A 27690-nucleotide genomic window follows, 5' to 3' on the forward strand; every position below is an offset into this window, starting at 1 on the left:
ATGTTTATTGGCAGATATCCTGGTCAATGTATGCACTAGAATATAAAAGCAAGGTGGAAGATACACTTAAGGCCAAAATTATTCATATTGCTGTCAAAAACAAGGTATTCCTTGTTTTGTTTTTTTCAGTTACACATTAGTATTTCGCCTTAGATTTGACATAAATAATATATGTGGGCCAGTCTGGAACCATGACCAGTCATGTCATGTGAGGTAACACTGTGCAAGGGGTTAAATTAAGCTTCAACAACAAAGCCACCATGTCCAAAATGATTCATACCCGACAGCCACAGGATATTCAAACCAACTGTCGTATCTGAGGGTCTGAGTTTACTTTTTGTTTTTTAACCAGTTTTCAGACTATATAAGTTGACTTGCTTCTGACATTTCAGTCAGTTTCTAGTCAACACAAAACTTGCCATGGCAAAGACCAAAGAGCTCACTGAGGACTTGAGAACACACATTGCTAAAAAAAAAAAAAAAAAAAAAATTCCCAATTTCAGGTGCCAGTAGCAATGGTACAAAGTATCGTCCGGAATACCAAAAAATTCACACTGTTAAGCACCTCAAAGGACGCGGACGGAAGTCAATAATCTCACCTCAGCTTGCCAGAAAGATCAGGTGCGATGTTGAAAACAATCCAGCGACTACTACTAAGGCTGTTCTGAGGGAGCTGCGTTCGAGTGCTGTGGCTCTATCAAGGCAGACACTCCAGCGGATACTGGACCCAAGTGGCCTCTGAGGACGTCGACCAAGTCAGACCCCTCTGCTTCAACCAAAGCATGTAAAAGCTCGTCTGACCTTTGCAAAGACACTCGTAACGAAAGATCAATGCTTCTGGTCGTCTGTTCTGTGGTCAGATGAAGCAAAGATGGCGCTTTTTGGGCACAGATAGGGTGAAGCCTTTAAACCAAAGAACACCCTCCCTACTGTCAAACATGGAGGTGGAACCATAATGCTGTGGGGCTGCTTTTCTGCCAATGGACCTGGCAGCTTGGTGAAAGTGGAAGGAATCATGAGGAAAGAGCAGCACATCAAGACTCTTCAAGAAATCCTCAAGAAGGCAACAAAAAGAACCTGAACCTGGGGGAGCATTGGACCTCTCAGCAGGACACTGATCCAAAGCATACGGCCAAGGTGGTGAAGAAATGCTTACAGGACAGTGATGTCAATGTTATGAAGTGGCAAAGTCAAGGTCCAGGTTTAAACTCTTATCGAGGACCTTTGGATGGAGCTCAAGAAACGGGTGGCAGCACGGAAACCCCCCAACCTCAAAGATCTGGAAACATTCGCAAAGGAGGAATGGGACGTGATTCCTGTCGATACATGGAAGAAGCTTGTGAGCAATTATAAAACTCATTTGGAGTCTGTGATAAAAAATAAGGAGTATTGAGGCAGGGTATGAATAATTTTGGACAGTGTGATTTTTGTTTTGTTTTTACCCCGTTAAAGATGTTTATCTACACTTTCTATCTTTAATAGATTGGTCATAGCTTCAGTCTTTCTTGTGTGTCCTATTTAAGTAAAATCCGAAGCGATATACTAATGTGTAACTGAAAAAAAATACGGAACTGTTTGTTTTTGACAGGAGTATGAATAATTTTGGGCTGAAGTGTATATGTATGTATAAGCATATAAGTAACTAATGCATGAATATGATGTACAGCACAGTAAATATGTCACAAAATAGGGAGTCAGAAAGAAAAATATGTTTGTGCTCAAGCATACAATCACGTATGTTACAAAAACATCATCTTATTTGAAGAGTTGGCTCTTGGAATAGACAGGTGCTCTGATTCAATGAGCAGAGAAGTTGGAGGTTTGTTGCGCACCCTGAAGGTCAATACTATTGAGGATGACTATGAGCAGGACGTGCTGAAACTGAGCTTTAAGTTTTCATAAGAAATGATGCAGGATCAGTTAGTGGTATGTTTGTAAGGGGACGCAGTTGACAGCATCAAGGTCGACAGAGATACCACAAGTCTGTCAAAGCAACCTTGTAGATTGGTGGAAAATATAAATGCCAATGCACTGATGAGTCAGATTAACTGCAATGTAATATTATTGAGTTGTATTCCACACAATGTGTGTGATGAATAGTATGATATTATACTGAATGTATTTGTACAAACTCTGTTCATTACCGTGTTTATTACCGGTTATTCAAGTGTGGAATATTCATGTAGTTGTACCGCACTTTAAATCCAGAAGAAGGAGGATGTTGAAACATTGAGGTCATGTGGATTATGAATATCTCATGAAGGTTGTGCGGAGCAGCGATCGCTCCTGTTGACTGGCCACACCCATTCCTCGCGGTATCGACATGAGCAAGTCGATAAAGATGCTCAGCGTGTGAGTGTGTGTGTGCGTGTGTGCGCGCGCGCGCGGGGGGATTAGGTCCATCCATGCTGGGTTCGGAGGCCCAGCCCAGTTCTTTCTCCGGGAAGCGGAGCAGCTTCCTGTGTTTGTGCTCAATCAATGCAAAGAGCGGCGAGTGCGAACCAGACGGGGGATTTGCACGGTTTCAAAATAAGTGCGACGCTTGAGAACATGAACCAGAAATGCAACTGTAGCCCTCGCAGAGGTTCTCATCGATACATTTACCGTATGAACGGCGTCACGCGTGTTTATCTGTGGAAAAGGACAGACGGCGGGGGAGGATTGAAGAAGAGGCCGGTATTGACCAACTCGCTGCTTTTATTTTGAAACTCCGTAGCGGAAGTGGCGGTCTTGCCTTGACTCCAGCACCAGAGGCAGACAGTCGGGGAGCTAACCGAGCTGCTGCCACCTCAACATGGAGTAGAGGTACCTCAGTATTCACGGCCATCTAGCGGACCCCACGGAGAGGAATATCCATCGGGCTTGCTGTGATTTCACCTCCTGAGTCACCGCCAATGACTCAGTAATCCCTGTCGCTTGGAAAGCTCTGCTTTTATTCAAGAAGATGGCGAACGACTCTCCGGCTAAAAGTCTAGTAGACATAGACTTGGCTTCGTTGCGGGTGAGTGCTACTGAGCCCTGTGTTTTTTAGCCTTTTTTCCCATCGCTTTTTCGATATAACTCGATGCATATCGTCTGTATAAGAGCGGCCAAGTACTCCAGCTTCGACTGTGTCTGCGTGTCCATTCAAATCGGAGCTGTTGTTGAGTTAATGACCGCTGGTCCTCGGCGAGGTGTTGCCACTGTCTGCTTTTCCTTTGTTCGGGATGCGTTTGGCATGTCGGGAGGACCGGGGCGCAACAGCTGGCTTCCACCGGACCAGGACGCCTCCGACGGGACGCGATTAGTCCCTCTCGTTCGGTAACCGTCACCTTTTTCTGCTTTGATTTACAGGACCCCGCCGGAATATTCGAACTGGTGGAAGTTGTTGGAAATGGCACCTATGGACAAGTATACAAGGTTGGTTGAAGGCCTGTTCTGTTGTTGCTTGTGTCATTCCGTCCAGTTTTATCAACCGAACGCGCATCCAAAGTATGTATTTTAAACGGCTGTATGTTGTAACGACCCACCCCCCACCTCCCGCACCCCCAACTGCTGTTGTGACTGTGTTGCTGAGGATCCGAGCTGAGCTCATGGTGTTTTTCATGATGGCTTTTATCCCAGTACTTACTGGTGTGTGTGAGCGAACCATTAGTCCTCATATATTTTCACTTCAATATGCCCACAGAAATTTGATCATGAAGTTTACTTCTGAACAAAATTATCCATAATAAAGAGGTGTCATCTTCAACCCAGCGTTCGTGTCTGTCATGAGGTCATGCTTGAAGATTTAAAAAATAACTCTGGTAACTACGTGTTGTGTTGTACAGTTTGGCCAGGTAGCTTAAAAAATAATACACCTCTTTTTTATGTGTTATAGGATAAAATTTCTTGCAATAAGCCAGTACATTTTTGTCATTCCTTTTATCGAAATTTGGACCCCTGATACAAACACAAAATTCAAGATCATTTTCATGTCTATTGAGAGTCCTGTTATTGTTTTGTGTTTCCAAGTTAACTATCAAAATAAATCAGACTTGTGAAGGAGTGAACTTTTCAAAAAGACAATTGAGAGCTGATATATCATGATATATAATATTCAGGCTCTAAAAGCACACAAATATCTGAATGAGATACCACACCTTTCCAAATGTGTTTGTCTTATCAGCAAGTCAGTTGTGACATTGTAAAACAACACGCTTCCCCATAACTCTTTTTTTTTTCAACTACGCCTTCTAGTGAGAAGTATCACCAGCCTCCAGTTTAATGGTTAATCCTCCATCTAGGACAATATATTAGCAAATAAAGTCAACATTACACTGTATGACTAATTCCCAGTTATCATGTGGTGACATAAGTGTCTGGCACACTTGACCCATCCCGTTGATCTCCTATGTCCTACTTTATATTCCTTCATCTTTTCCATGTCTGCTGTATTAACCGTCTCACAAATCCTATTCTCAATACATACACTCACATTGTACTTTGTAACGTTGGTATTCTGTCTCCACTGTTGTTACTAGCCTGTCAAGTGTTGTGATACTGGTGAGTCAAAATATGAGTCTGACACACAAACACATCCATAATTGCGTTTTTTTATATATGCAGTCTTATATATATATATATATATATAATTGTGACGTAAGATTGCTTAATACGAAAACTACTCCATTAAATACATTTAATCCTGTTGTCAATACAGGTTTTTAATTGTTTGAAGTTGTGTGATTGAAGTTTAAATACAAGTCTAATGTGTTGATGATCAATCAGTGTCATAGATGAAATTGGTTTGGTGTTGCCGCTAGGGAGACCATTTCCATTAGTCTGCTTCCCAGCTCATTTACATGAGTTTGGATTATGGAATTGTGTTCGCACAGCTTCACCTGCCCATGATTGACACACCCTAAAGTCAACTCAGTCGCGTCATGTCAAAGGATCATACTCATGATGAGGTGAGCTGAGCGGCTGGTGGCAGTCTGTCTAACAGATGGGCTTATAAACAGCTGTATGTCGACTAGACCTAATGCTGCTCCCTCATTCTGCCTGGTAATCTCTTGCTCCATTCACCATTCAGTCCTAATTCTATTCCCTAGCGTTGCTGCGTGGAGTGGAGAGATTAGCCTGCAGTTGACCAAAACACTCCTGGAGTACACAACTCATTTCCTTTGCCTGTGTTGTTTGAAAGTGTTGCGATAACCGGATGATCGGCTGTCCATCAGTGATCCACACTCATGTGACCAGCTGAAGGCGCATGAAGACACTGAGCATGTGCAGTCGTGGAGGAGGAGCAGCTGTTCGGTCACACATCAACTTGCCTTCTACTTTTACAAAGCTCAGTTTGTCTGCAGCATTTCAAACGCTCCTGCGTCCTGGCGGTGACTAATTGAATTATTGCTTTTTATTTTCATTTTGAGCTATAAACTGGATTATCTTAGTCTGACGATGAGAAATGTGAAATTCTCTCAGTTGTTGTGAGGGCATTTTTTGGATTATGAAAGTCCAAACGTCATGTCCAAACGTAATAATCAAGATTTCACAGATGTCAAGTGCACGACTGTCAAGTTTTTTTTTTTTTGAGGTTTGTTTTTTTGCGTCCGGTTACATTATCGTTGGCAGTTTATGCCTGTGGCGACCACTTAAACTAAAATTATTCTTCTTTAGCTGAAATGGTTTATAAATGGTGACAGGAATTCATGTAACCGTTTGGATCATTGACATTGAGGAGAGGAACATTTGTGAATCTAGTTTAAAAATAGCAAATAAAAGCCTAGTCTTTGTCCTACATAGATTAGCTAAATCATTAGGCAATCTGTCTTGAATTGTAACGATAATTTGGGTAACTTTCACATCACCAGCAGCTCAGCTGTCTGTCACCCTTGTTTTGCTCTCCTGTGCACATGAAGCCGCCACTACTCCCTTTTGCTCAGGTGGACGTGACTTTTGACCAATCTCGCACGACTTTAATTAGAAAAAAAGAAACATTGAGCCTCGACTTGCTGTACGTTCCGCTACATGTATATTGCGGTGTCGCTCTGTGGGCATTGTTTTTATGCATGAGAAATGAGCCACCTTTCATGTGAAATGGTTAAAATACATGCTGAATTTGTTCGACTTGAGAGCCCTGTAGGTAAACGTGATAAATTTTTGTCTGGAACGCAATTGAAATAAGGTGGAGGCGAGCGAATGGGTGTCCCTGAAGATGCATTCATGACTCAAGTTGACCAAAATACCAGGAACTATGAGGTTAAACCAACCAAGTCCAAAATAGTGAACACCATTTCATGTTTTGTTGTTAGTATAGTTGTATTAATTGTTGGATGTTTGCATTGGGCACGTTGTTGCTTCCGTTGGAAAATGAGTCATCATTCTTTTCATAGCTCAACAGTAATTATCTGAAGTCTATTTTTTTTAATGATTTTAGTTAGAATTTTCTCTCAAGGAAAAGGGGAGCAGCCTATCACCCACCAGAGACTCTGATCAGCTCCTGGATCTGACAGATGTCTTGTACTTCTGTTCTTGCTCAGCGAAATCTTCTCTTAGCTTAATTTGATGTGTTTGGTGCTTGCATCCTCCAAAATGGATGTTGTGCCTGCTCTCACCGGCGGTCACTGCTGGGAAGCTCTTTCTTGTGGAGCTGAGCCAGAGAGCCGTCACAGCAGGCTTTTGACTGACAGGCATGATGAATATTAGCGCTTAATCAGCCAGTGTTGCAATGGCCGAGCAACTTGATCCTTGCAAGACTGATATGTGCTGAATATCTCTGGTTACATAACTGTGAGGATATTTTGTTCTTTCCTAATACTTCATTCATTGAAGGATGTCACAATAAGACTTGTGATATGTACTGTTTATTTCGATTTGTCAAGTGACATGTGGACACCGTATTATATGTCATTACTCTACATTGCATTTACTTCCCCATGTATCAAAGTACAATCTGCTGGGACACACACACACTCACACAAACAAACCCACAAACAAGTGCATTTTGTTTGTCGGCTCACAGGAGGCAGGTTTTTAAAATTCCAAATAGTTCCTATAATAAAAAAGGCGCCAGTTGCAGTACAGGCGCTGCACCTGACATCTTGAATTTGGACTTTGCGCTGGTGATGATTAGCTCGCAGCTTCATGATTTCTCTATTATTTGAAACCTCATGTGATGTGGTATCAAAGTATTTCATATGTTCCCACATGCGCACACAATGTAGTCCCTCACTAGGAACTACATTAGGAATAGTTCATATTTCTAGGGAAGACGTGTAAATTTTGACACATTTGTTTTGTTACTATTTCTGCGCCTTACGTTCTACTCTCCAAGTCTGAATAAATTCCTATCAGTTCATTGTCAAGCACAGCAGTGTGATGTCTTTACATACCCAGGAGTTTGACCTGGCACCGAGTACGGAGGAATGTTGCTTCAGTAGCTGGAAAATAGTCTGTGTAGTTGTTTCTGTGTTGTTGAAGGTCAGGAAGGTTCTATTTCCACATTAGCATTGTAATATCTATTTGAGAGTTTTGTGTTTTATCAAAAAGAATCTTACTTCTGTTACCTCCTAAGTGTAGGGAGACTATTTATGCACGGTGAATAGCGCTGTTATTTCAAAATATCTGGAAGCATGCCAATACGTTTCTTATCAGTTGATCCGTCTGGCTGACCCCTCAACCTCAGGTGGGCATATGGATAATAAAAAAAATGAGAGGAAATTTGCAGGCTCTGCATGTGGAATGGAGGAGAATTCCTCAAACAACGGGAAAATCCATATATAGTCAACAAAGAGCAGACCTGACGTTTGTGTCTACGGAGACTGAACCCACCACTTCTGTCAGTCTGTTGTTGCGCGTCTTGAAAAGAAAACATTTTCCAGTCAGAAATGTGTACAACAGTGGTTTTGCCTTGTGTGGTTCTCAATACGTTGACAGTTGACATTGACTTGATTTGCATGACGTTTCTGTACCTGTCTTATATTTTACAGATATTGATTTGTCCTGTTTGTTTCAGCAGCAAAATAATAAAAATGGAAGATTTGATTAAAAAAATGATTCACTGGGGCTCTCCCGATGTCAACGTTGGTATTTGCACCGATACTGGCCTTTTACTCTGTATCAGCAAGTACACAAATGTTATTACTCATACTTGGTTTGCAAAAGGCCATCGGGACATCCCTGCTATTTACAAACATACATCTCTATTTTTTGATGTATCCATGTTTCACTGAGAATAAAATGCTTTATTTGTGTTGATGAAATTTGAGAGGAAAGTAGTTTTCTCAACAACTTTTCATCTGACCCTGAGGTAAAGACCGTTGAGTCAGAATTCTGTGTTGAATATATCAGTATTTCGGGACTGGAGCAAGGATCCCCTGCTGTGTCTACCTCCTTTACCCTCTTGAATTTTCTTCCTCTTAGCCGTACCAGGATAGTAGTGTAATTATTAAGTGGTCTGGAAATCTTGCTGAGCTGTCACAAAGTCTCGCTCTATCCGAGGTGGGCCCTACTCTTTTGTGCTGCCCTTGTCTGCAGTGACCCTCTCCCTAATGGGTGTCACAAGACCCAAAACGTCCGCTGACTGGTCGAGCTGTGTGAACAACACTGGCTGTGTCTGTCTTGGCTGTCTTTGAGTGTATAATCATGTGTGTCCCTCATCGCCCAAGTGTGGTTGAGATGAGACACAAAAGCAGTGAAACACAAGGCCGTCTGTTTTCCCTCCTCGATTTCTCCACTTGACGCCGCAACTCCTTGTGGAATTACTTGCTTTAATGGCTGAAGACAAAGACATTGTGCTACAATCTGCATAAACATGGTAGAAAGACATCCTAAAAAACGTGTGATGTCCTCCGACGCTTACCAGCATCCGTTTGTTTCACAAATGAGTGCAGCGTTCTATTGCATGAGCTACAGGGGGCTCTTTCATCTACACTTGTCATGCATGCGACCAGTCTGCTGATTATTCTATTCCTTCGCCACACCGTGGACTGGGCATTGCTCAAGTGGGAGCAGCAAATGTCTGTCTGAATGGGGTCAGTGTGCTGGTATACAGCATCAGCCTAAAGTGGTGGATCCCAGAGCAAGACGCAACCTAGATGTCATGTGCTGCAACTTACTGCTGAATGTCAGTTTCTTTTTCTGCCAGTACTCGTCCAATTTGGGGGACTAGAATTTTAGTTGATTTTTTTTCTGCCTGGTAGCCACTTGTTATGAAATTTGCTCTTCATTACCTCTTTCACAGCAAGGTCAAATGTCAGCACACAGCTTCCCATGACCCCTGTGGTGGTCATTCTGGCCTTAATTCACGAGCATCTATGTGAATCACTAGCCAGCAGCGTTGAGCAAACTAATGATTTTGACCGTTTGAAATGTGTTTTCAACCTGGAGAGGTAATTAAAAATATTCATTTACGTTCTATGGTTGTTATTTTTCATGCTTCTGTGGAAATTTGAAGACAAGGAAGCCACCTTTTTTTCTTGGTGTCAGAACAATTGATAGATAGATAGATAGATAGATAAATAAATACTTTATTAATCTCCGAAGAGAAATTCCCAATTCCCAATTGCGCTTAACTTGTGATTTTACTAAACTATGGAAAATGCACTCGCTGATTTTACTGGTTCTGCTCCAGTAGCCAAACACAGAGCTTAACATTTGGCAGATCAGAAATACCATTTGCTTTGTCAAAATGGATGGTTGAATTTGAGCACCTTCTCCATTGGCCTCAAGTCATTGCAGCATTTGTGGCTGAAGTTATTTCTTAACAAAATAAATAAAATGTAGTTCTTCTTTCACACTGCGTACAAGTCATTTAATGTTTCTCTTAAGTTATGTGTGACTGATTGTGAAAACTCTTAGGACAGTGGAAGCTGTAGTCGGGCTCCTTAAGGTTGGTGAAGTGTATGAGAATCTGTGCTACTTTGCCTGCAGTCAGACCACTGACTGAGCATAAATGCCCCTTGGTAATGTGAGTCATCACGCTAATCATTTGTACTCAGGACTCATCTGACTCATGCTGAAACACAGACATGCTATCGTCCACCTCTTTATGCAGTCCCTCAGTGCTCCACTGCCCAACCCTAGCCTCTTATTTAGCCGATCACTTATGTTCTGTAGTCTCTGGAATGGATGCAAAGGCTTCCAGCGTGTCCCTCTACAAGTGCTGGGCTGGAGTACAGCCAGCAGCACATCTGGCCAAGCCTAAGATGGGTAAGGATGGAGGAGTGGAAATGGAGGCTGGGGAGGACTGACTGATAATTGAGCTCCTTGGGTAACTCCTCAGCAACTTGCTTTACTCCCCTTGGCCGTAGAGGTTCCCATCAGGATTGAACCACTGGCTGGTTCGACTCTTATTTGTTGGTGTTATGTGGTCAGCAAGATCAGGTTGAAACACTGAAATGAATTTGAGAGGGGCTGTTTGCTATAAAATGCTGTACATCTGTCCCTCTGTTTGTTTCTTTTTGCACAAGTTGTTGCTGGTTGGGTGACCCGGGAAAAGTGGATTAGCTGTGAAATGCTCCCTGCTCCTATGGCCTCTAAGCCTGCATGGCTTTTATTGTCCTAATCCATACTGTTTCAATTGACTGTGGAATGCTCGAGTGAAGATCAGCATAGTGGCGTGGGATGTTCATATGTGTGTCATATGTGTGTCTGCTACGTTTTACCAGCTCAGCAGCAATGATCCCACTGAGAAGGGAAATACCCCAACTGGTTTGGCTCTCAGAGAGGTCACATGGTTATCTCCTCGAGGGTTTGGCGATTGGCTGGAGGGGTTTTTAAAAAGGCCTCTATTTCGGTCCTTTGTTTATGTTAGGAGTGGCAAAGGGGTGCTGGGGCAGCAGAGGAGTCTGGGAATGTTGGGAAGACTTGAGCTTGGGGAATAATGAGCTCATCCTTGAATCTGTATAACTTCAACTTGATCTGTCCGTGGGATTTCTCTGGAGTGGACTTTCCAATATTGGCTCTGGTTTCCTCCTGCAGTCCAGATACATAAAGAAGTTGATTGAGTAAATTGTGTGTCTCTGGTGTCCTCCCCGTCTTGCTGAAAATCTCCACCCAGTGAGCCCCACAAGGGGAATTAGATACAGAAGATGAATACATTTAAGTTCTTTAGAATTGGGAAAGCTTAGTTTCATAGTTTACTTACACCCTCCTCTGCACACTGACTGTCATAAACTTGCATTTTTTTTTCTTCTCAGGGACGACATGTCAAGACTGGACAGCTGGCTGCCATTAAAGTCATGGATGTCACAGAGGTAAGAAAAGAACACTTTGATACCAGTTGTACAAAAAGGTAACCATGAAGTGTCCCAGATTCAAATATATTATGCGCAAAGTAATAATATCACGCTGTCTGCACAAGGTAGACAGTAGATGGACAGAAACTGTACCCAGTATTTTTGAATTATTTTGGTTTGTCTTTGAGAACTAGAACATGGAGCTAACTGAAAGGGACAATCCATCCATCCAAAGACACTAAAATCCAGATTGTATTCACAATGTGTGACATCCAACATGACTTTTTCCCCTCCTACGATTTAAGCATTCATGCTAACACAATTCTTTGATTCACTTGCTAGAATTCCTGAAATGATGACCATAGTTTAGTCTAATAAATACCAGGCTTTGTCATCACCACCCCTGCCTCATTTATAAACAGCTGGTGGCATGACAAGATGTCTTTTCTGATTTACCATCAAGTGGTCACAAATTAAATGCAAAGTTCTTTCTGCTCTTTAAAGGCCTAGATGGCTGACAAGACCAGATGCCCACATCATTGTTATTGTGTATAGATATATGCGACGAGAGTAATTTAGGTGTTTTTTTATGATGTTGTTTGTCTTTGCCTGAGAGCAGACAGCTTCAGGTCACCTATCTTTCCTGGCACGCCTGCTGCCACTCCTCACTAGAGTACGTCATGATGATTCAGGGTTACACACTTGTCTCTTCTGTTGTGCACCACTGGTGCAGTGCGTGTTGCTCAACTGCAAGAGCAGACTAGGTGTGTCTGGGAGGAAACGAACAATTGAAAAAACCCTGTTTTGATGTCAAAAATACATCGCTAATGTCACGCCACCGTTTGAAGGAATAGGCAGATGCACGATGGCTAAAGATATTGGGCGAATAAAGGCATCATCACTTAGAAAACCTGTCTCGGCGAAGGGCTAAAACCAAAGTAGGGTTGATTATCTATCTTTTGCTTGATATTCGAAACATAGATGTATTCCTCAAAAACATTTCCAGTCACTTACACTACAACGAGGATGAACGTTGGTTTATTCTTCTTTGTTCAGCATGCACTACTTAAATTCCCCATTTGATGATTTGTCTTGTGACAAGGGGGAATGACGTCACCGCAGACACATATCCTTCTTTATTCTTGTCGCTGTCTGACACACATTCCCATGTTACCAAGCGTGGCATTACTTGGCCATGTGACAAAGTGTGGGGAGCTTTTCGCGGTCGGGTGTGTTATAATCCAACAGCTGCACAGCAGAGATGGGAAGATGGGGGTAGACAAGGCTGGTCGGGGGAGGTGGTTGCAGACAACAGAAAGGCGTTACGTCAACTCCAGCGAGTCATGCAGCCATAGCGTGGTCGCCTGCACTGACAGCATACTGCTGTTTAGCAGTAGGTAGTATCCAATGTGAAGGTGTACCTTAAACCTGCCTTTGTGACTCCAAGTTCATCAGCATAATAAAAGGTCTTCGTTCCCAGAATTCTGAAGTAAATGTTGAACCAAATGGCTCGTCCTCATGTCACACTGGCCCCCTCCTACTGTACTTTTATAGCATAAAGCAGAGCACAGGCAGGCTGAACTCTGCATGTGTTCAATTAGGGTGTCACTGTTGATCTGTGTCAAGTGTGATTGGCTGCAGGCAGCAAGTCAGTGCGGCAGCTGGCTCTGACCTTTCTACTGACAACAGTAGACAGGTGCTATCTCTGCCTTTTATGCCCATTAGTAACAAAATACATTTTGGGCAATGTGTTCTCAAGCATGTAACACGTGGTGTAAGGGTAGATATCCATTCATATATTCTCTTAATGCCATTTCGTAGCAGAAAACGCAAATGCTATTAAACACATTGGTTGATATACTGCTTTTTCTACTGTTGTTTGTTATTGTTCTGTTCACATTTAGTTAATGATCATGTCTGTCCTGATATCTTGAGAATCCTTCACGGTTCTAATGTGGTGATTTTAAATGGTCTGGTGTCCTCATTTACTCAGAGACCCAGCCATGCATACATAACCTCTGAACAAAGGATTCTCAAGTAGCTGACAGTATCTCCTGTGCAATCACTTTCCTAAATAATTTATATTGCAACTATAGTTATATATTTGTGACTTAATGTGTCTGCAAACAACTTAATATTAAGTCCCGTATGCTGAACCCTTGTGCATCGGGTTGGTCGAGAGAGGCAAAAGCACATTGCTTTGTAATCCTGAATGTGTTTCTGTGTTTAGGACGAAGAGGAGGAAATTAAACTGGAGATCAATATGCTGAAGAAGTATTCCCACCACAGAAACATCGCCACGTACTACGGTGCTTTTATTAAAAAGAGTCCTCCTGGTCATGATGACCAGCTATGGGTAAGTCTGTCACTTTGTTTCTGAGAGAAACCATGTGCTTTTTGGAGCTACTATTTGGTTGTACTGTATACTAATGGATTCAAATATATTTGCCAGTATGGCTGGGTTTGATATGGGTTGACCTTTGTTTTCGATGCCATTGATTTGACTGTTTGTGTGCAAAATTTGAGAATGTGAGATGGGACAAGTAGTATAGTCCTCCCTACTTTAATCCCAAATTGAATGGTTTTGTAAAATCTGAAATAATACCCTGCTCTCCCAGTGTTTGTCATACACTGAATTGAAAATGCTATTCTCTATTAATCATGTCACATGTCCACTTTCTAGTTGGTGATGGAGTTCTGTGGAGCTGGATCCATCACCGACCTGGTGAAGAACACCAAGGGAAACCAGCTGAAAGAAGACTGGATAGCCTACATCTCCAGGGAAATCCTCAGGGTGAGTCGTCCTGCATGTTCTTCTCCCACTTGCTGTCACTGCTGTGTTGCTCATATCCATCTTTCCTCTGCAGGGTCTGGCCCACTTACATGCCCACCACGTCATCCACCGTGACATCAAGGGACAGAACGTGCTGCTGACTGAGAACGCAGAGGTCAAATTAGGTAAAATTTAAGAGATTTGCATTATAGAAAAATTGAATGTTGCCACAACTGCAAGCATTCGGTCTAGACCTGCAATGGACGATTAGTCGGCATACAACGTGTGTGGTGACGAACATGTCAGTATGTCTGATTGTAGTGTAAATATTTGTAAATTGCTGAACATGTATCATGTTAAAAATTCTTTATTTTGAAACTTTCAATTGAAATTGCTGAGCCTCAGCCATTTCTTCTCTTACTGTTCTTTGTGCTAAGTCGCACTTGTGTGAAAAGAGAGCGATAATGTCACGACTTGTCGACTCAGGAACCCGTGTCCATTAATTTAACAGTTGAGTTGTTATTGCAGCCTTACTTAGAACCTTCATTATTTCTTACATTCCTACAGTCAATATGTCTTTTGAATTTCATCAGAAACAAATGACCAAAATAGTTCATGATCATTGTCACGAAAAATAATTCAAATTATCGTTTTTTTTTTCGCAGTGTGATATTGACTCGCAAAATAATTGTATTGTCAGGCTGTCAGAAAATGTTGTGCAAGACAATTGACTGGAGCTATGTGATATCTGCAGAGACCTATCTGAACGTCGTTGCTTTCTTTTCAGTGGACTTTGGTGTTAGTGCCCAGCTGGACAGAACAGTAGGACGGAGAAACACTTTCATTGGGACACCATATTGGATGGCACCCGAGGTCATAGCTTGTGATGAGAACCCAGATGCCACATATGACTACAGAGTAAGATCATCTTTTCCCTAAAACTCATACGTACATTCTTCATGTGATTGATTGACACTCTTATTCTTCTGTAGAGCGATCTGTGGTCGTGTGGTATCACTGCCATAGAAATGGCTGAAGGAGCGCCGCGTAAGTGCCATGGTTGCTCACTTTGAATGGTCATTGCTGTAGTGGTTGTTTCAATTGCATATGTATCTGTTCCTCTGCAGCACTTTGTGACATGCATCCGATGCGTGCCCTATTTCTTATTCCAAGAAACCCTCCTCCCAGGCTTAAATCAAAAAAATGGTAAGCTCCTCCTCTTAGAAGTCACTTAATTATTTCTCCTTCAGAGGGATTGAAATTTCAAGCATCGGAGGCACTGCGATTTCTTTTCTTTTCTTTCTGGGGAATTTGTAATGTGCTGATAAAGACTTACACTGGCGATATGTGGCTCCCAGCAAGAGAAGATAAGACACAAATGGAAATACAAAGATGGGTCTATTATTAATCAGACTTTTCTGATTGAGACCTTTGCTTTACTTCCTGAGGGGTCTGAAACTGATCGACAAAGGGGCTGCAGTGGGTGCATTAACATTAGTTAACCAACCAATCTGGTGCTAAAACACGTAGCACCTGACTCTTCAGGTCTTTAGACACCTGATTGGTTAATAGGTGACTGGTTGAAACAAAAACCTGCACCCACTGTGGCCCTTTGGGGACCAGTTTGAAACCCCTGCGCCTGTTCTGTTGATGCCATGACTACAGTTTAAATCAGAGAAGACCTGTTGGAAATATTTGACTTTTCCCCTCTTATATCACACTTTTGTTCTGCTCTGTTACACCAAAATCCTGAAGGTCCAAAAAGTTCTTCAGTTTTATCGAGGGCTGTCTGGTGAAGAACTACACGCAGCGACCACCGACAGATCAGCTGCTGAAGCATCCTTTCATCCGTGATCAGCCCAATGAGAGGCAGGTCCGCATTCAGCTGAAGGACCACATTGACCGCACGAAGAAGAAGAGAGGAGAGAAAGGTGTGTTGACCTCCTGAAACGCAATGTCACAAGACAGATCTAACTATGGAATTGAAACAGGACTGCTTACATATATTCTCACTCACATGGTCAGTTCAGAGTAGGGATGGGTGATATGGACAAAAAAAGTTATCGCCATAAATACATTTTCATTCTATTCCATTTGTTGGACTATAGTCTCTCTTGAAACTGTTTTATATAAACTGTTTTATTATGAAATTGTTAACTAAGTCTTAACAGTTTACTTTAACTATGGACCAGTCTGGACACACAGATATAATGTGAATAAATCATAATTTAGTCATATTCTATTCTTCATTTTTTCACCACTCTAATTCATCACCATTATCCCAATCCGCATTTGGAAGTAATTTGTGCGTCTTGCTGACAGATGAAACGGAGTATGAGTACAGTGGCAGTGAGGAGGAGGAGGAGGATCCCCCAGAGCAGGAAGGAGAGCCCAGGTAAGACTGAACTATTACAGGACCATCTTAAACCTGGTCTGTGGATGTCACATCCCATTCCTAGTCATGTAATTCTAATTCTCATTTGCTCCTGTGAAGTTCCATTGTCAACGTTCCTGGTGAGTCTACCCTGCGCCGGGACTTCATCCGTCTGCAGCAGGAGAACAAGGAGCGATCAGAAGCTCTTCGTCGCCAGCAACTTCTTCAGGAGCAGCAGCTGCGTGAACAAGAGGAGTACAAGAGGCAACTTCTGGCCGAGAGGCAGAAACGTATTGAGCAACAGAAAGAGCAGCGGAGACGACTAGAGGAAGTCAGTTTCTTTGCGATCGCTGTTATCGTCCATAAATCATTTTAGTTCTGAGTTCTCATCTCTGGTTGCTTCTGTAGCAACAAAGACGTGAGCGTGAGATGAGGCGGCAACAGGAGCGAGAGCAGCGACGCCGTGAACAGGAGGACAAGAGGCGCATCGAAGAGATGGATCGAAGACGTAAGGAGGAGGAGGAGCGCCGACGTGCCGAAGATGAGAAGAGAAGAAATGACCGTGAGCAGGTCGGTTTGTCATCATGGTTTTAATACCTGCTTCTATAGTTGTCTGATTCAATGGGACTCAATTGGTCCTTCTCTTTTCACATTGACAGGAATACATCCGTCGGCAGCTGGAGGAGGAGCAGAGACACTTGGAGATGCTGCAGGAGCAGCTGCTGCGTGAACAGGCCATGCTGCTGGTCAGTGTCACGCATGTTTCTTTCATGCATTTTAGGCTGGGGGATCTTGTTTTGCTCTCACGAGAATTTTTTGAGAAATCACTTTTCATTCTCAAAGTAATGGAATCTTTGTTCAAGGGGTGCATTTGTGACTCATAAACATCCATAGACAGTTGGACAGAAAGAGTCATTGTTTTCCATGTGTTTCCAGCTCCACTTATTTGCCACCAGTCAACTCAAGGTTCAAGAGCTGACTGTTGACATTTCTGAACCGTTGTATTGTCTGAACTATTGGTGTTCATCATCCTTAGTACAAGGAGTTCAACTGTCTACTTTTGTCTGTCACAAGAATGGCACTCGGGATAGACATAAACTTTGATTTACCGTTTAATAGGTGCAATCACTTTATTTTTAGCCATAATACTAAGATTGACATTCTGTGTCTGTTTCTATAATGTTGTTTTTGAGACACGAAGACTATGCCATGATCTTAGTTGACGTTTTTTCGGCAAGAGGCTTTTCACCCCCTTGAATCAACATTCTTCAATAGGAGTTTAAGTGGCGGGAGCTGGAGGAGCAGCGCAAGGCAGAGCGGCTTCACAAGCGCCTGCAACAGGAACACGTTTACCAGCTGTCTCTTCAGCGCGACTCCAAACCTCCTGCAGACAAGAGCAAACTCTACTCAGACAATAGCAAACCTTCAAAGACCTCGACCCTGCCCCCTGACCGACCCCAAACTTCAACCTCACACGCTCAGGTTCTTGAGAGCACTTCCCTGAAAGCAAGTTGCACTCGTGAGTCCTCCACTACCTCTGATGCCACTAGACTCAAGACTGACGTTTCAGAGATGAATGACTCTGATGAGAGCAGCAAGAACTCACTGAGTCTGACTCTGAGTGACTCTAATGCTACCCAGGCAGAGGATTTGGAGTCTGATAAAGTTCCTGAGCCTGTCAAACATCCTCCTCAGCCTGTAAAAGAGGTGAACCTCTTTCTTGGCTCTGGCTGCTCTGCTGCCTGCTCTTTCTGGCTTCCTCTTGCTCTCCCAGAATTTGAAGATATTGACTTGACGCACTTTTTAGCGCCTTGCTTCACTCCATTATCTGGTGTAGTTTTATTGGTCACCTAGAATATAAGGCCTACTGATAAGCGTTTGTTAAAGCCATATCTCTGTATCGTCCTCTACTTTGCTTTTTCATATTGACTTTATAGAATGAGCTCCTTTTTTGCAGCCGTGTGTCTCATAATTCATTTTCTGAGCACCTTCACATCTATGTCAACAATCTTTCAATCACATTTAATAATGACATACTTTAAAAACAGTAGTTTTGTAATGTGGCCAATATTTATTTCGCTATCCAGTAGTGGGAAATCTTTTTGTAAAGTTTCGCCTGCGATTATTCTCAATTGAAGTCTTTGGTGGGTCTGCTTCCTCATGACATCATCCTATATGAGGGTGTGGGACCACTCATGTGGTACTGTGGCTGTACCATCTCATCTTGTCTTGCAAGCTAAGGCATGTGGATGCAGAAAAGTTGAGGGTCCCTGTACGCAGATGGAGTCGTTGCATGTTAATTGTTGTGGTCCAAACTAACATGCAGTGAACTGTTATGTCTATAACATTGTCTTCACAGTCTTGTTAAGCATCTCTGGAAGCCTTTGTACGTGCACACATTTTTACTTCTGCACAGCTTATTAACGATATTAACAACACGATCTGTAAACATGAGTGTTTCCATTGATGTGATTCCGATATTTACCTCCCGTCTGTACCCAAACCTTTCCCTTACCCCAGGCTGACGAGCGCTATCGTAAGAACATTCAGGGCTCCCCTCAGACCGCTGCTCCTCCCAAGCAGCCCCCTCTGCCTCCCCGCTCCTCTGAACCCTTCTCCAATGGTGGATCCTCTGAGGCATCGGCCATGCACCGGCCCATGGAGCCTCAGGTAACTCCTCCCCCTCTGTTTCTCATATTTTTCTCGGCAGCCTATTTATTAGAAGTCCGCTAATTGAACTCTTAAACTTTTTTGGCTCGCTGTTTTCCCCAACTAATACTATTTAATTCATATTGACTAATGTGGTCATCTGTTTTTTCAAGGTGTAATGTGTCTTGAACATTCAGTAATCAAATTCCCACACTGTTTTGCATGTCATATTATGTTTTTTGGAAATTAAAACACACTGCTTCCTGCCATTTTTATTAACATTATTCTATCGAAATATATAATTTCATTTTTGGTATGAAGTTGCTGTGTGCGTTTCAAAATATTTAACCGACAAATAGTGCGTATCATAAAACAAATTACACAGCGAGTGGCAACCTGTACCACTAGACTAGTTATGTGTTCTAATGTCATCGTTTGGTAAATATTTACGTCAACTTTGGTCCAGGACAAATATTTCAGACGTCATTGTTTGGTGTTTGTGTCTGCCTGTGTGTCAGAAGTGCATGTTTGTAAGCCACACACATCTCCCCTTGTGTCTCACTTGTGTTGTCTGTTTGTTTTACCCTCCTTCCTCTTCCCCGCCCTTCCTCCTTAAAAGGTCCAGTGGTCCCACCTGGCCGCCCTAAAGAGTAGCAACAGTGCTACCCCCTCTCCTCCACCTCCTCCTCCAGTCGCTCGCTCTCAGTCCTTCAGCGAGTCCAGCAACGTCACCACTAACTTTGCACAGCTCCAACTGCGTTCCCAGGACCCCCACCATCACCACCATCTTCACCACCCATCGCCTGCACGCAATGATCCCCAACCTCCCTTGCATCACTCTCAGGCCCAACCTCGAGCTGATCACCAGGCGGCTGGTGAGGAGGTTCCGCCTAAGGTAAGGCCCCTCCCCTTGGTCTTTCCTGCATGTCAGTCACTACATCCACCTCAACCTGTTTGTCTCTTCTATGTGCTTGTGTTGAAAATAGAAAAAAAGTATATTCTTACAATTTGATCTGCAAAAGTTGTTGAAAATCAATCCTTTTTACTGGTATTTTGGGTCTTTTGTGTCACATCATGGTTGTAAAAGGTGAAACCTCCGCATTTATTTCTATGTACCGTGATTATCAACTTTTTCTCATACTGATTTTATGGCTTTGTACACTTTTTATTGACATAAATCTAGGTTTAATGAGTATGCAGTAGTAGCAGTAGTTCTCCATTGAGATCTAAATTAAATTAAAAGCCACTGAAACAAACCATGATATGGGTCCAAACTAGGTATACCTAAACATATCTTTTGGGCAACGTGTGAGCGTTCCATTGTCCAGGAGTTTTGGCCGTGCTGCAATGAGAGCAATTAAAAAATGCGAAATAGTCATGGTATTATTTAATATTTTAAAAGGTGGTTCTTGATTCTGCTGAAGGGGTGGAGGCTCAGGTTTTCTGAATTGTTTAAACTACTGCAACATGTTTTCACCTTTATCAAAAGGCAGTGAACAGTCCTTGACTGTGGCTGAAGGTTGCCTCTGATAGCCACTATTTTCTTTGAACCTCATGTAGGTTTATGTCTCTAAAACGAAATAAGCCTCTCATGATGTGAAAGTGTTTGCCTTTCAATTCCAGGTTCCTGTCAGAACAACATCCAGGTCTCCTGTTTTGCCACGGCGTGAATCCCCGCTTCCATCACAGCCTGGCGGTCAGAGAAATGCTGGAGTGTAAGTGGAGAGGCCTCTACCGACAGCGATCAGTAGTCTGTGTCAATGCTGAGTTCAAACACAACTACACAAATCAAGATCTTCTGCAAACATACTTCTTGGTTTCTCTAACCATGTGTTCTGCACAGAAATGTGGAACAGCGCCCCCTGTGGGACCGTGTTGAGAAGCTCCAACCTCGTCCAGGCAGTGGCAGCTCCTCGGGCTCCTCCAACTCCAGCTCCCAGGCCAGTCCTGGCGACAGGTTCCGGCCTCGCTGTGAGTCACCTGGTAGTGTGCACTTCACTAACTCTCCTGACGCTTGAACTAATTAGTACGAATAACTGTAACAAAGTACAGTTATTAGTGTAACAAAGTACAGTTATTAGCACAAAAGCACAATGTACAAAAGCATTTTAGGTACTAACGCTGCCGTCCTCCTTTAAGCTTCTTCCAAATCTGAGGGATCACCTCACCAGCGTCTGGAAAATGTCCCGAAAAAGACCGACGAGAAGAATCAAGCCCGACCAACCAGACCGTCTGTAAGTGCAATATTTTTCTTTTTTTTGTAGAGCTTTAGTGGATATTTACGCTCAGGAAAAAAAACTTCTTCTGTGTTGCCTATTCAAATGTCATCTGGATGTGTCCAATCTGGTTTTTGGGGGAACCTCATAGGCCGATATGGTAAGAGCAATTCAAATTGCTTCATCCCCACTTTGCCTGCACCTTCTTTACTGCATTCTGGGATGGATGCAGTAGTTTTGCTTGGTCCTGCTCGTCACATGATTTGATTGCTTCTTTAGTTAAACATGCCATGCACTTGATCTCGAATGGAAGTAGCTCACGTTCAACTGTACTTGAACCCTTAGAGCCATGTGCATCACAGATATTTTAACAATTGCAAAATACTATTACTTCTCTTTGTGCTGAAAAAAAACCTCTTCGGATGATTTGTCATGACCGCACAAGTACATGCATGTATCTTGTGTTGACTCTGCTGCGCTCTATAGTTTTCAACTGAAGTGCATCTTTCACATACTATCCACTTTGGCAGAAGAGTGAACACTGGGGTGATTTTGAACAAATGGCTATAAATAAACAGACAGCTCCTTTGGTATTGTTCAATATAATCAGCATTGTTCCTTTTAGGACCTGACTGCACTCGCCAAGGAGCTGCGCGCTGTGGATGATGCTAAACCTCCTAATAAAGTGACCGACTACTCCTCCTCCAGTGAGGAGTCAGGCACCACTGATGAAGAGGATGATGAGGAGGTTGATCAGGAGGCAGGAGAAGAGTCAACCTCAGGAGCTGAGGACTCCAGAGCTGGGTAAGTAAATCAATAAAACATTGCATAAAACATTTATTTATTGACCTATGATCCCATCTTTTGTCAGACAACAGTAGGAACTAGTCCAATTACCTAGTGTATATGTTCAAGTTTGTTTGACTGCAATATTTGGATTTTAACATATTCTGGTTGTGGACATCAGATATCCCCATGGCTTCCGCAGGCGGGTGAGTAATGGTGAGACAGAGTCGGCTAAGACCATGCTGGTTGAAGACTCAGAAAGCGACCAAGCCACCACACCCTCCAAGGACGGCACACTGGTCATCAGACAGGTAATACAAAAATCTCGGACGATGACTTTTATTTCTCATGGTTTGGTGCAGTATTCATTAGTTGACCGCACATTTTTGAGTTGAGAGGGTGGGCGTGTCATGAGCGGTGCATTGAAGGAGCCAGTGGTGCTTGTACCTTCTACACCTGGTTGCTTGAGCCAAAGTGTGCCTGTTCTTGCTTCCAGAGCACCATTGACATAAAACGACTGGTCAATATGTCCTCTTCCCCGGCTGGTAACAGCCAGCCCCTACCCCTCGGCCATGGCTTCCAAGAGAAAAACGGCTTTGCCAGCCGTATTCACCACCTACCTGACCTTATCCAGCAGAGCCACCACTCCCCATCCTCCTCCACAACCATGCTTTCTTCCTCCTCCTCATTCCCTTCCACACCAAGCCACCCCAGCCCTGCCATGTCCCCACTCAACCCCCTGGACCAGCTCATTGCCATAGAGGTATGTTCCATCACACAGACTCTGGACCGGCAGAGAGCGCTCAGGCTATGACGTGCTGTCAGCATCATTATTTCAAGACAACACTTTCCAAATCTAATAGTTTGTGCACCTCCAAGTCTGAACGCTGCTTTCCAGTCCCGTGTCTGTGCTCCCAGGTCTTCTGCTCACTCTGCTTCACTCTTCCCTTTCTGGCCTGGCTGGCTGATTCCACTCCCTCCTGCAATTCCCCTCACTGGCTTCGTGTGGCTGTTCACTGTGGCGCCTCACGGTGGTAGAAAATGAGCATGACAAGGAAAACAAACTAACCGCGATCCTAACAAATAGACTAGATTGTCTTTCTAGTCTCACTTTAATATTTCAAAGGTCCTAACGGCGTTATAAATCCACCTGGCCATTAACACTGTCGGATTCTTCTCACTGTTCTTTTCTTTGGCTCAGTTTGGTTCTTTGCTAACTATCTGTTTACTGCTGTGTTCACCACAACTAACTGTCGCTGTCTTGAAATATGTCTGCTGATCTTTTAATAGCTTCAAAGAGATTGGAAATAGTTGGTGTTGTGTAGTTTCAAAAATTTCAAATGTATTGGAGTGACGATAAAATGAAAATGAATTACTAGCATTATAGAACACAACACTGCTAGCGAGATACATTTTTAATGTGAGTCTTAGTCATCTCTGTTGCTAATAGCCCTGCAAATGTGCTGACTCATAGAATAGAAAATAAGTGTCAGCGTAGTAAAACAACAGTGGACAATAAAATCCTTCTGGTAGTTACAATGTTTTAGTTTATCTGCTACTGTAATACTGTAGTAATTATAATAATCAGTTTGGATGATTGCTGAGTAATTGAAATTGAAGTGAAACAATTATTTAAATTTTTGTTTTAATATTTCATGGCCTAACAGGTACATCTTTTCTGGGTCTTTACCGTGATTGTTTGTGACCTTTCTCAAACAGAGCCAGTCAGAGAGCAACTCCATGTCCAAACACAAGTCTTCCTCCTCGTTCACTCCTTTCATCGACCCACGTCTCCTCCAGATCTCTCCATCCAGTGGCAGCTCCCTCAACAACATGGGTAAGACAGCCAGACACATGTGTGTTACTAAGTGACTACTAACTTAATTCGAGGTGCATTTGAAAATATAGAACTGAATGACATAACCCAAAAAGACAGTGTCAAGTTATCATTATTTTTGTTGAATGTTCAAATTATTTATCTGAATTATGACCTGAGATTAAGTCTGATTCCAAACAATACGCAATATTGTCTGTTAATCTGTGCTTCTTCTTCCTGCAGCAGCATTTGGCCAGGACGGCCGTTTGCCTGACCCACTGAGGTCTGACCCATCACGCAAAGGTTCTGTCGTCAATGTGAACCCAGTAAACACACGCCCTCCAAGCGACACACCGGAGATTCGCAAGTACAAGAAGAGGTTCAACTCTGAGATCCTGTGTGCTGCTCTCTGGGGTAGGTAGAGAGGAAATATACTTACTAGATACTAGATAAAGAAATCATGTCACTGAAGGGTTGTTGGTTCTCCAGGGGTGAACTTGCTCGTGGGAACAGAGAGTGGCCTGATGCTGCTGGACCGTAGTGGTCAGGGTAAAGTTTACCCGCTGATCAACCGCCGACGCATTCAACAAATGGACGTCTTGGAAGGCCTAAATGTTCTGGTGACCATATCAGGTATAGCATGATCCACCTCCTCCTGATTGAGTACACTTCCTGACTTCTTACCGTTCCAACGCATCGACCTCAGGCAAAAAGAACAAGCTGCGCGTCTACTACCTGTCATGGCTTCGGAACAAGATTTTGCACAATGACCCGGAGGTGGAGAAGAAGCAGGGCTGGGTCAACGTGGGCGACCTGGAAGGCTGCGTCCACTACAAAGTTGGTGAGTGATGCTGGTCAACTGCAGGATCTCTGAGGGGCCTATGCTGACCTTTATTTTTGTTGATAGTCAAATATGAAAGGATCAAGTTCTTGGTGCTGGCCCTAAAGAACTCAGTGGAAGTCTACGCCTGGGCCCCGAAACCCTACCACAAGTTCATGGCCTTCAAGGTGAGAGCGGCCTCAACTTTTTCGTCTGTAGTTTCATCCCCAGAGAACTAGGACAACCACCTCCACAACATTAGCAGCCACTCGCTACACATTTACTGTGTGTCTTTTAATGTAATTATTAAAAACTCCTAACACGTCTCTCTCTAGTCTTTTGGTGACTTGGTGCATAAGCCCCTGCTGGTGGATCTGACTGTGGAAGAAGGCCAAAGATTAAAGGTCATATACGGCTCCTGCTCTGGGTTCCATGCAGTGGATGTGGACTCTGGTGCTGTCTACGACATCTACCTACCCACACATGTAAGTAGGGGACAGCAGGTCTTTCGCTCTACTCGTCCTTCTTTCTAACTTACTTGTCTCTCCAGATCCAAACCAGCATTCAATGCCATGCCATCATCATACTGCCCAACACAGACGGGATCGAGCTGCTGGTTTGCTACGAGGATGAGGGCGTCTATGTCAACACCTATGGCCGCATCACCAAGGATGTGGTGCTGCAGTGGGGAGAAATGCCGACATCAGTGGGTGAGTGACTGTAATATGAATGCGAAAGCAAATGTTTGGGTCTCTGACACCTGGTGCTGTCCCTCTGTAGCCTACATTAGGTCAAACCAGATCATGGGCTGGGGTGAAAAGGCCATCGAGATCCGCTCAGTGGAGACGGGACACTTGGATGGCGTCTTCATGCATAAGAGAGCCCAGCGACTTAAGTTCCTCTGTGAGAGGAATGACAAGGTGCAGTCTTGTTCAGTCTTTAATGGAGACTCTCTTTTTTTTTAGAATGATTTTTAGGATCTTCAAGAGTTAGCTCATCTGTACTTAACATACTCGTATACTGATGAGAAGCCACTTTTACTACAACGTACATGCTTTGAACCCTTCACCCTCCACCCCCATGCATGTGTTTGTATTGAGGAAAAGAATATAGAAGTCTATGAAGTTGTTATTGTTCTCCTGGTAGTTTAAATAACGTAGTCAAGGTAAACTATTGAATGTCTTTGTTCAGATGGAGATGAAATTTCACACCAGCCGCATTTCTATGCTCCTTGTCCGGCAGGTGTTCTTCGCTTCAGTGCGTCAGGGTGGTGCTAGCCAGGTCTACTTCATGACTCTCGGTCGCACCTCTCTCATGAGCTGGTAGCCTGGATCCTACCACAGTGGACCATCAAGACTACCTAGCTGTGACCAACAGACGACGATTGTGAATTTGACTGGAGCCTCTTCTCTGCTGCCCAGTAACCATGACCAGTAGCGAGGGGCGTTCTGTTCCGTCACTAGAAGCGCTAGTAAATGATATGTTGCCAGGATTTTACTCCACCTCTTAACCTGTGCGGGAGGTGTTCCCCATCATAGGAAAATCTTTGTCATAGTTGTGTAAATGTGTGAGTGGAAGTCAGGACAAATGAGCATGTGAATGACTGAAGGTTTTTAATGAAATACTGTATGTGCGACACCTCCTGTGGGTCCTAGCTGTTTGTTGCTGTGTTTAGTTCAGGTAAAATCCCCAACTTGCTAGATTTCCACGTCATTTAAACACTTGTGTCTGCACTTGACGTGAAAATCAGTCGATTTCTGGCCTTTTTTCCTCTTCAAATCTTGATGTTTTTGTCCAAAACAGGGTACTAACACAGGTCACCCTGACTCTGGACACAGCTTCCTTGTTGATGTGTCCAAGGCGAAATTCACTCCGTTTTTTTTTGTACACTGTATAACTCCATGCTGCACATGGATTAATGAACGGGATGCAATTTTTTGACAGTAAAAGATCCCGTCCTATTTATTTTTCACATCTGTTTTCTTGGCCTTAATCTACAATGGTAAATGGTTTAAAAGCAAAACACAAACTAAAAATGACAATGACAAACCCAGTTGGAGCCAGGATTTACTGTTGTCGTAGCTTTTGTTTTCCAGCCTGTAGTGAAGGGAAGATCAACTGTGAATTAGAGATTTAAGTGGGCATGAAAAGAAAGTCGTTGAATCTCTTACTGAAGACTTTGGGTCGGACGTTCAGCGATCTGGTTGCCTTAATATTAGAGTCTGCAATAGAAGGAACTTTTAAAGCGAAACGTCAGATGGAAGACTTAAAATATTTCATGTGATTAAATATTGGACCTTTTTTTTAAATAAATAAATATCTATGTTTTCAGGCATTAAACTGTCCAGATACACATCCAAACCACAGCAACATCCTCCAAGTTTTATTTCTTACTAAAACACAACTTGTACACCCGAAAACCTTCTCTGCTACACTCGGCTTTAACGTTAGAGGCGGTGCCTTCACTTGACAAATCCGTCAGACCACTCCTGTCTCATATTTTTAACTTTGTGGTCAAGAGTTTAATCACGTAACCTTTCAGAAACGACTGCGGTGGTTGTTTTTAAATGCACACCCTATGTTGAAAATGTTTACAGAAGTCATTGTTTTGTCTAACCAATTTAAATATTTAAGGTTTATTATAAGGGCAGTTGCTTGTTTTTTGTATTTTGTATTATTCTCCCTTTCTTTTTGTACTCTCATTTAGATGTTTGTGTACAGGAATAATCGACTGCTCTCGTCCCCAGACTGTGTGGCGCTGTGGATCAAGTGTGTTCCACCACACAGGTGGCAGAAAGGTGTTCTTTCCCTCAGACACCTCTCGGCCTCTAATTTATGTTCTCTCTCTGTGTACTATGGGAATTACTGTATTTTCCTGAAGGTCTTTTTTTTCCATCGAATAAAATCAAAATTAATTTACATTTTGGTTTCCTTTTTGAATTGATCTTGACCTGAAGTTGAGATAAGCTCAGGGTGCAGCACATTAATGTGGATAACGGGAACGCTGTTCATGTCCACGCAGACCATTTACACCGCTTAGAATTTCCTAGACTCA

General features: G+C 43.0%; 1 protein-coding gene across 12 annotated transcripts; it reads left to right on the top strand.

Moving 5' to 3' along the window:
- The first annotated feature begins 2753 nt into the window (after window positions 1–2753).
- On the top strand, window positions 2754–27554 carry LOC128755006 (mitogen-activated protein kinase kinase kinase kinase 4-like). Of its 12 annotated transcripts, none has more exons than XM_053858110.1 (32): window positions 2754–3001; window positions 3334–3399; window positions 11163–11219; window positions 13432–13557; window positions 13885–13995; window positions 14069–14159; window positions 14762–14892; window positions 14967–15021; window positions 15102–15180; window positions 15730–15905; window positions 16297–16369; window positions 16469–16679; window positions 16757–16918; window positions 17008–17094; window positions 17624–18055; window positions 18869–19018; window positions 19617–19892; window positions 20621–20712; window positions 20841–20980; window positions 21137–21231; window positions 21839–22017; window positions 22181–22310; window positions 22496–22762; window positions 23719–23836; window positions 24059–24229; window positions 24305–24448; window positions 24522–24656; window positions 24723–24823; window positions 24971–25120; window positions 25186–25345; window positions 25416–25555; window positions 25878–27554. In XM_053858110.1, exons 1-32 carry the CDS (start codon window positions 2945–2947, stop codon window positions 25959–25961), a joined length of 4446 nt encoding a protein of 1481 aa, XP_053714085.1. In that variant the 5' UTR covers window positions 2754–2944; the 3' UTR covers window positions 25962–27554. The 12 variants fall into 12 exon arrangements, with proteins under 12 accessions (XP_053714085.1, XP_053714094.1, XP_053714104.1 ...); XM_053858119.1 differs by having other exon boundaries at window positions 24062–24229; XM_053858129.1 differs by having other exon boundaries at window positions 22202–22310.
- Window positions 27555–27690: the final 136 nt, after the last annotated feature.

Source organism: Synchiropus splendidus, chromosome 1, assembly GCF_027744825.2.
Source record: "Synchiropus splendidus isolate RoL2022-P1 chromosome 1, RoL_Sspl_1.0, whole genome shotgun sequence".
Lineage (NCBI taxonomy): Eukaryota > Metazoa > Chordata > Actinopteri > Syngnathiformes > Callionymidae > Synchiropus > Synchiropus splendidus.